The following is a 9,109-nucleotide window of genomic DNA, read 5'->3' on the forward strand; positions in this document are numbered from 1 at the left end:
TGGTGTGAACTGACTGGCACCCGGTGTTGCTTTGGGCTGGGCTGGGCTGTTCTGGGCACAGATTTTGGGCAGGGTGCCAAGCTTATGGCCCATCCTGGTGCTTTGGGGAGTGATGGGGATACTAGAGGTCAGTGGGCACCCCTGGGAAGCAGGGCTGACCCCCACAACAACAAGCAGGCGGCCCCCCACTCCTCTTGTGGCCCCCCAAGCCCACCCTTAGGCAGCCCTGTTTTCCGCTTTCCCAGCCGTGCCTCCCCCTCCCCCTCACAGGGCTGTGTGGAATCACTCTTTCCTGCATTTGAAAGAGGTCTGGGGACTCTGCTTCCTCCCAGAGGTGGGGTCTCAGGTATTCAGATATGGGGTGGCAGGCTGCACTGGGCTCGGGGGACCCCGGTGAGTGGGGCACCAGGGGCATCCAGTTCCCATCCTTGATGGGGGCGGGAAGGGCACGTACTGAGTTCAGCACCACAGGAAAGTTGAACAGGGCCCAGCACCCCAAGGATGCCATTAGGGAGACCTCAGCCCACGTGTCCCCCCGTGTCCCCTTGGACTCCACTCTGGGGGTGGGTGAGTGTTTCCGGGAGGGAGCCCTGGCCAACTCGTCAGGGGAGGGATGGCTCCCACTGTGGGGCCCAGGGCTTTGAGGGCCCTGGAGTCCCCCAGGTCTCAGGCTGTGGGTCAGCCTCATCGCCCTGCGTTTGCCACCCCTTGTCTTTTGTATACTTGGGAGTTGCTAAGGGTATGAGTCCCTGAGGGGCCACAGTGTCCCTTGATGACCGGAGAGGGAGCTCTGGTGGCCAGTGGGGGTCTTACCTTTGCAGAATTGAGGGTGTCAGGGCCCCCAGCTTCCTTGGGGGCTTAGAGCAGCCCTGCCTCTGCCCAGCAGCTCCGGCACCCGGCCTGTGTTGCCCGGACTACACCGTGGTGGGTACAGGTCCCGCCGTAAACTCTAAGCCCCGGTCTGTGGTCCCAGTCGTCTGCAATGCAGGACATGGTGGTGGGCAGACCCCAGCCGGAAGCCTCTGTGCAGCACTGTATCCTGGTTCAGTACACTTTCCCTGGCTGTACTGCGGTGGGGTGTGATGGGCAACTCAGGGTCGCTGGAGCTTTGTGGGGGGCGCGGGGATGAAGGGGCAGGAACAGGAAGTGTCCTGCGAGTCAGGATAGGAGCACGTGCCTCCGGGAAGGAGGCATGAGGAGCCTGGATGGGTCCCCAGAAGCCAGTCTGCTTGGAAACCCGTGGGCACCCTGTGACCACCATCAGGGTCACCTTTGAACTCACGAGAGCTGGCCAGGGTCTCAGGTGGGGGATGTGGTCCCCTGGACGCTGCTCCTCCCTGGAAAAGGGTCCCAAGTGGCAGGGACTAGAGCTTTGAGGTCAGAGGCCCCCACACCAGTGGCCCCTGCTGAGCTGCAGAGCTCAACCGCTGACACACTGCTCTAGGCAGTTCCTTCCTGAAGCTTCGGGGCACAGGGGCACCCAGCCTGTCTCACACACGTTTTTCATCAAAATGCCAGAAAAGCCTAACTCTGGGTTTTTAAAAAATGTAATGCTGCAGATTCCCTCCTTCAAACCCCTGCGGTCTGGGGGCTGAAGGTTGACCGTGGGGAGAGCCGGGCTTGGCAAGGCAGACCCGCCTCCCAGCCCCCACTCTCCAGCAGCTCCTCGCTTCCCGGCCTTTACCATCCTCACCCCTAAGAGGGACGTAGTGCTGCTAACCTCTCCAGCCAGAGAGATCCAGACAGGAAGCCCTACTGCGCTCCCTGCACCCCAGCCGGCCAGGTGCCAGCAAGTGGCTGAGAGGTGCCCGGAGGAGGCACTTGGAGGAAGGATGGCTGGAGGCATTCAGCGAAGGGGCCAGCGGGTGGTCGGAGGGCCGGGGTCGGGGCTGTGGACTGGGGGCGCTGAGCTGGGGCTGGGCCTGAACCCTGCCCCCCACCCCCACCAGTACTCCCCGCTGCTGAAGAAGCTCTACTGCCAGATCGCCAAGACCTGCCCCATCCAGATCAAGGTGTCCAGCCCGCCGCCCCCGGGCACCATCATCCGCGCCATGCCCGTCTACAAGAAGGCGGAGCACGTGACCGAGGTCGTGAAGCGCTGCCCCAACCATGAGCTCGGACGGGACTTCAATGAGGGTGAGACCTCCAGCCCCGGTGCCCAGCGGCTGGGATGCGCCGGGCCCCCGGACCAGGGGAGGGCTGGCCTCGCCCCCTGGCTGAAGGCAGCAGTGGCGGGCAGTGCGGGCTCCCCGTTTCTTCTCCCCAGACCCCAGCCGGGCACCCCTCTGAAGCGCTGTCCCCTCCCGGCAGGACAGTCTGCTCCGGCCAGCCACCTCATCCGCGTGGAGGGCAACAGCCTCTCCCAGTACGTGGACGACCCCGTCACGGGCAGACAGAGCGTCATGGTTCCTTACGAGCCCCCGCAGGTAGGCCGGGGCCCCTGCAGCCGGCACGGGGGCGGGGGCCCGGCGGTCAGAGAGTAGTCACGTCCCCTCCGTCTCCTCCGTCAGCCTGCCCAGTGGCCCCAGCGTCTCCAGTCCTGCCGGGGAGCGGTTCCTTGCCCTCACCCACCGCCCCGGCACCCAGTACCCATTTCTGACCACTCGTGCGCAGGTCTAGGTGGGGCCCCCTCGGGCCCTCTCTGGCTGTGGGAGAGAGATGGGTAGGGTGCACGCAGGGTCTGGAGGGGAGGGGTGAGGCCATCGTGGGAGGTGGGTGGGGTGGAGAGCCCCCCACCCCTGCCCCAGGGCTCTGCTGTGACCTGAAGGCAGCAGCAGGTTTGGGGGCTCCTGTGAGGGTCCGGCTGCAGTGAAAAGCTGGCGGTGGAGTCAAGTGGCGGGGGGGGGGGGGTAGGATGGGAGAGGGGCTGGGCTCCGTGTTCCCCAGGGTGAGTGGGCACCAGGAGCCCCCACCGTTCTTCTGCCTGGCTCTGGCCCCCAGACCGCGCTCAAACCTCATCCCTGTACTGGCCAATCGGACCCCCCAGAGCCCCCACCCGCCGTCCCCGCTCCCATGGGCCGGAGCCCCCAGGATAGCGGGGCTCTCCCGCCCCCTGGTGGCTGCCGTGTGCCAGCAGTTCCGTGAAAGGCCAGGTTTGCGGACCCAGCGGCTGAGTTTTCTCTTCTGACCCAGGGAGACCATGACAACTGCCCATTTTGTGGTCCTGGGATGCCCAGGGGTCAAAAGTCCTGGCTACATGCCTCGGCTGTCCGCAACTCCCTGGGAAACGGTGCAAGAGCTGGAGATGGGGGTCCACTCGGATGGCTCTGGTCCGTCCCTCTGCCAGAGCAGGGCTGTGCTCCCTTCTGCCCAGGAGAGCCACAGCAAGCAGAACACACACTTGTGCCCACAGAAACCTGTGCACCTGCTGCCCACACCCAGCCCCCAGGGCTTGACCTCTAGTCTGTGTTATGGGAGATGCTGGAGCAACCAGACCACAGGGCTCTGTGCCGGGAGCCTGCGTGGCGCATGGCGCTCTGTGCACTGCACGGATGGACGGACGGACGGGCGGGTGGGGGGATGCACGGATGGTCTGGATGGTGGATGAGTAGGTGGGCGGAGGGTGGGAGTGGATAATTTGGACAGACGGACGGACGGACGGCGGTGGACGAGTGCGTGCAGGTGAGTGGGTTGGACAGGTGGGTGGACAGACGGTGGACGGGTGGGTGGATGAGTGGGGGGCAGTCGGAGGTAGGACAGGAGGTCGATGCAGGCGGGCCGGTGGGCAGAGGACCACAGGGCAGGGACCGCCTCCACCCCGTGCCACCCCAGTCAGGACCCAGCCCAGGAGCCCCGCCGGTGTGGTCTGGGGCCCGCACGCCGACAGCCCGGCCTTGGCCCCCTGTCCTGCTCTTGCAGGTGGGGACGGAATTCACGACCATCCTGTACAACTTCATGTGCAACAGCAGCTGTGTGGGGGGCATGAACCGGCGGCCCATCCTCATCATCATCACGCTGGAGACCCGGGAGTGAGTCTGCTGGGCACGCGGGCGAGGGCGGCTGGAGCGGGGGCTTGGGGCAGTGCTGCTGGGGGCTGCACCTGAATCCAGGGCATGGTAAGGGATGGCGCTGGCCCTGGAGGTGAGTTTAAGGAGGGGCGGACCCCCCCAGCCCCACCCCGGGCCACAAGGGCTCCCTGAGCAGGAGCTGGGCTTCGGGAGGACGGCAGGGGACCTGGTGTCCCAGAGCGGCCGGGAGCCCAGGCGTCCCCTCACCGGCTCATCGAGAGCCCCCTGGATGAGGTGGCCGGGGCGGGTGAGCAAGGCTGGCAGGGCTGGAGGCAGGCCCCTGAGGCTCATGGTCCTGGCTGTGCCCCCCTCCGGCCCCCCGCCAGTGGACAGGTGCTGGGCCGCCGGTCCTTCGAGGGCCGCATCTGCGCCTGTCCTGGCCGAGACCGCAAGGCTGACGAGGACCACTTCCGGGAGCAGCAGGCCCTGAGCGAGAGCGCCGCCAAGAACGGCGCCGCCGGCAAGCGCGGTGAGGCCCGGCCGGGGGCGTGGGGGCGCGGGCGCGGGGGCCGCCCCGGCTGTCAGACAGAGCGGGACAGCCTCGGGGTGCGAGCCACAGGGTGCCCTGGCTCCTGCTCCATCCGGCACGACCCCACCCTGGGTCGGCCCCTCTTGAATGGGTTCCTGGTCTCGGGGCCCGTCCACGGTCCCACGCACGTGAGGGTCAGCTCGCACCGGGGGGCGGGTATCCTGCGGGCCTGACCTGCGTGTGGCCTGCCTCCCTCGCAGCCTTCAAACAGAGCCCCCCTGCCGTCCCTGCCCTGGGCCCCAACGTGAAGAAGAGGAGGCAGGGGGACGAGGACGTGTACTACATGCACGTGAGTGGCCCTGGCGTCCTCGGGGCTGAGACCCGGGGCTCTGCAGGCAGTGGACGGGGCGCCCGGGGAAGCAGCTCCGAGGCAGCGACTCTGCGGGCTACCCTCCCCACACATGACAAGTCCTGCTGACAGGGGGTGGGGGGCGCAGACCCCTCCAGGGGACAGTGCGTCAGGGATCACGGTATCTGTGACCCCACTTTAAATGGCCGCCGCGTGGGTCAGAGCAACACGAGTTCTGCCGGGACGGTTCTTCTGTGATGTGACGCTGATTCCACAATAGGTCCCGGGTTCTCCCAGCTCCCTCTCTGGTGCGTGCCCGCCCGGCACCCTGAGTGTGCACAGCCTCGGGGACGGGGAGGGGGCCATGGTGGGCGCTCATCGGGCTGCAGACCTGCTCCTGGGGAACAGGGGCTTCCCGGGCCGCAGCACGCGAGGGGGCTCGGTGAAAGGCCCCCGCGACCCCGCAGGCACCTGTGCCGAGGGTCCCTGTCTGTGCTCAGGTGCGGGGCCGGGAGAACTTCGAGATCCTGATGAAGGTGAAGGAGAGCCTGGAGCTGATGGAGCTGGTGCCGCAGCAGCTGGTGGACGCGTACCGGCAGCAGCAGCAGCAGCTCCTGCAGCGGCCGTGAGTGCGCCCCGCCCCGCCCCCGCCCCGCCCCCGCCCTGCTGAGGTGGGCAGGAAGGGCGACAAGCCCACCCTCCCACCCCCCACACCCTCATACCCCGGGGCCCCCACCTGGTGCCCCCTCCTCCAGGGAGCCTTCTGTGCACCACGCTGCCTCCCACGGGGGCCTCCTAAGTGTCCACTGACTGGGAGGCTCAGCACGGCAGCCCCACAGGCTGGTTCCCGCGGCAGGGCCGGCTCTCCCCTCGCTGCTCTGGAGGGCAGGCGGGGGCCGTCCAGCCCAGGTCTGGGTGGGAACGCGGGTGAGGAGGGGGCGCCCAGCACCCGGGCGTCGCGGGGAAATGACCAGGCGCCGTCGCTGTCTGAGCAGGAGCCACCTGCAGCCGGCGCCCTACGGGCCTGTCCTGTCACCCATGAGCAAAGCCCACGGGGGCGTCAACAAGCTGCCCTCCGTCAACCAGCTGGTGGGCCAGCCGCCCCCGCACGGCTCAGCGGCCGGACCCAACCTGGGGCCCATGGGTGAGCACCTGGGGCGAGTGGGTGCGTGGCTCGGGCAGGGTAGGGCCCCGAGCGCGCTGGGAAGGCACAGAGCGAGGGTCCGGCTGCGGACAGGGCCGCCCAGCTCGGGGCCGTCGGTGGCTGCCTCGCACCGGCAGCTGCTGTCCACGGGCGGGAGGCACAGCCGGGACAGTCCCTCTGTCCGTTCCCCGCCACGGGGAGGTCCGTACTGTGCGCTCTTCCCAGCCGTGCAGAGCCAGGGAGGCCCGACCCGACGGGCCCTGACAGTCCCCACTGCCACCTGCCTAGGCCCCGGGATCCTCACCAACCACGGCCACACCCTGCCGGCCGGCGGCGAGATGAACGGCAGCCACAGTGCCCAGTCCATGGTCTCGGGGTCCCACTGCACCCCGCCACCCCCCTACCACGCTGACCCCAGTCTGGTCAGGTACGTGGGCTGCTGCCGGGTCCTGCCACGGAGCCACTGACCTCAGCCCCTCCTGCCTGCCCTCGTGCCCATCCGCTGCGCCAGCTCGAGCCCAGACAGCGGCCGGGGAGGGCCCGGGAGGGGGCGCCCAACAGGTGCTTGGGAGAGAGCATGAAACCCGGGGGCTCGTGGGGCGGCCGAGGGCAGGGGGGCGCCAGGCCACACAGCCGAGCGTGTGCTTGCAAGTTACAGCCGGTCCACACGGCCTTCTCCCCGCAGCTTCCTGACGGGACTGGGGTGTCCGAACTGCATCGAGTACTTCACGTCACAGGGCCTGCAGAGCGTCTACCACCTGCAGAACCTCACCGTCGAGGTAGGAGCCCGCGCGCAGGCCGGAGCCCGCAGGCCGCCCAGGGCCCGGCTGTCCTCTGCTTGCTCCCAGCGCCCGGTTTCCTGCTCTCACCAGGGGAGGGGAGGCGGGGAAATCCAGGAAAACACTTCTTCTGAGGCCAAGCCCGACCTCCTCTCTCACGGCTTCCTAGTGAGTCAGCCTTTGAGGCGGGGGGGCGAGGTCAGCCGCGCAGGCGGTGGCTGGATGGGGCCCCCACTCTCCCTCCCCGGGCCCCTGGCAGGGCGTGGCTCGTGTGGCTGCGGAGCCGCCCTCGTAGGCAGCGGCCCAGCTGCCTATGATTTGGGGGACAGGCTGTTCCCAAAGCACAGAGAGTTGCCAAAGCCAGAAGGGTCTCAGAGCTGGTGCAGCTGAGTGCCACTTACACGGGGAGAAACTGAGGCCCACAGAAAGCAAGACAGTCCTTGCTGTGCGCCCACAACCATGGTGGGTCCTGGGTTCAGACGGTGCCGGGCTAGAAGCAAAGGACCATGGCTGACCTCTGGGTCGGACAAGAACACTGGGAATGCAAGGGAGTCCCTCCTGAACTGTGAAAGACGCCACTTGCTCGCAGCCTAGGGCTGTCTTGAGCTCTAACGTGTGGTTAGCCAAGGGAAGCTCAAGCCTCGGGAGCCTCAGATCCCCAGGGGGCTTCCGGCCAGCAGGGGCTCGGAGCCCCACCCAAGGCTGCAGGCCAGTAGCTTGGGTGAAAGCCCTCCCCCTCCCATGCCCACCCATTCCTGCCCGGGCTAGTTCCGGTACCCGGCTTGGCGGGGAGGGCGCAGGGGCTGGGTGGTCTGCTCTGGCCCTTACAGGGCCTGCTGTGGAGGGGCTCAGCCAGTCCACAGAACCCAGGAGCCCAGGAGCGATGTCACCCCTACACGCACATGCCCCTTCTCAGCTCTCCGGGGTTACGGTTACGGACGGCCAGGGCCTCGTGCGTGCAGCACTGGCTGCGCCGTTTCTGCCCGGTGCAGTCCACTGCTGGGGGGCGAGGGGCTCCTGAGCCGGGGCCATTAACAGTGGCCCGCGGCTCCTGCAGGACCTCGGCGCCCTGAAGATCCCGGACCAGTACCGCATGACCATCTGGAGGGGCCTGCAGGACCTGAAGCAGAGCCACGACTGCGGCGCCCAGCAGCTGATCCGCTCCAGCAGCAACGCCTCCACCATCTCCATCGGCAGCTCCGGGGAGCTGCAGAGGCAGCGGGTCATGGAGGCCGTGCACTTCCGCGTGCGCCACACCATCACCATCCCCAACCGCGGGGGCCCAGGCGGGGGCGCGGGGCCCGATGAGTGGGCCGACTTCGGCTTTGACCTCCCAGACTGCAAGTCCCGAAAACAGTCCATCAAAGAGGAGTTCACGGAGAGCGAGATTCACTGAGGAGCAGGGCTCCACAGGAGAGCGGGCGCCGAGGGCACACTGCAGGGCGGGCGGCCGCCCTGGCCTGGACTGCCCGGGAAGCCTGGCTTGGTCTCCTCTTGCTTTTGTCCAAGACCGCCTGTGGAGGCGGGGCCGCAGGAAAAGGCGAGGCCCACCTCGCAGCACCCCGGACAGGACAGCGGGCGTGATGTGCCAGGGCCGGGACCTGTGCCCTGGGTGCTCCCGAGGGCCGGCGTCACCCACCATGGGCCTCGTCCTCCTTACGGCTCTGCGGCTTCCCAGCGGGATCCTTCCGGACGCGAGGAGCGCCTCTGCTGACGGACTGCCAAAGTATTTTTCGATGTCTTTTGAGTGGCTCCAGGATTGTATCTAAAACGTGTTTATTTTGGGTCGATGCTTCAGACCCTGTCTCTGCCCAAGGCTGGGTCCCTCTGCCGGACTGGAGGGTCAGTCTGTCCCTCACTCTTCAAACCAGCTACCTTCCACCTCCTGCCCAAAGAGGAAAACCAGACCCTCCCTGGAACTGGAGGGGCCCAGGGGCCGGTGCGTTTGCCACGGTCCCTCCCGGGAGGCAAGGACACTTCTGGTCAGTGGCCACCAGCCAACACCCACGCCAACACCACTGGCCACAGCCGCCTCCCTTCGGCGGACAGCATGCTCGTCGGACTACTAGAAATTGTCCATATTTGATAAAATGATTCTCTTTGTACTTGGTGGGTCAGCTTTCATTTTATTTTTTGCTTTCATCCTTAATATTCCCTGCAAAGTTCACCCCACATTCCTGGCTCCCCAGGTCCGTACAAACAAGCTGTGCTAGAACAGAGGGCGAGCCAGGCGAGGGTAGCTTCTCGCTCCGACGCTGGACGGGGCGGTGGGGCGGTGGAGGGGTGGGCTGGGTCCACCTGCCGTGTGGCTGCGAAGCTCTCCACATGGGACAGCTCCGCTCTGTTGGCCGCCCTGGCAAA

The 9,109-nt window shown here is 67.0% G+C and overlaps 1 protein-coding gene across 7 annotated transcripts in view; it reads left to right on the forward strand.

The window, feature by feature from the left end:
* Positions 1-8,853, forward strand: part of TP73 (tumor protein p73) — a gene marked incomplete at its 5' end in the record, with an annotated part of 60,250 nt that extends 51,397 nt beyond the window's left edge. For all 7 annotated transcript variants that reach the window (XM_082686298.1, XM_082686300.1, XM_082686299.1 and 4 more), the window contains 10 exons: positions 1,950-2,136; positions 2,311-2,426; positions 3,859-3,968; positions 4,334-4,476; positions 4,737-4,825; positions 5,326-5,450; positions 5,821-5,969; positions 6,258-6,396; positions 6,655-6,748; positions 7,806-8,853. In XM_082686298.1, coding sequence (XP_082542424.1) covers positions 1,950-2,136; positions 2,311-2,426; positions 3,859-3,968; positions 4,334-4,476; positions 4,737-4,825; positions 5,326-5,450; positions 5,821-5,969; positions 6,258-6,396; positions 6,655-6,748; positions 7,806-8,144 — 1,491 coding nt within the window. In that variant the 3' untranslated portion in view covers positions 8,145-8,853. The remainder of the gene's footprint in view (positions 1-1,949; positions 2,137-2,310; positions 2,427-3,858; positions 3,969-4,333; positions 4,477-4,736; positions 4,826-5,325; positions 5,451-5,820; positions 5,970-6,257; positions 6,397-6,654; positions 6,749-7,805) is intronic.
* Between the last annotated feature and the right edge of the window lie 256 nt (positions 8,854-9,109).

This window comes from Mustela nivalis (genome assembly GCF_964662115.1).
Source record: "Mustela nivalis genome assembly, chromosome: 10".
NCBI classification, from domain to species: Eukaryota; Metazoa; Chordata; class Mammalia; order Carnivora; family Mustelidae; genus Mustela; species Mustela nivalis.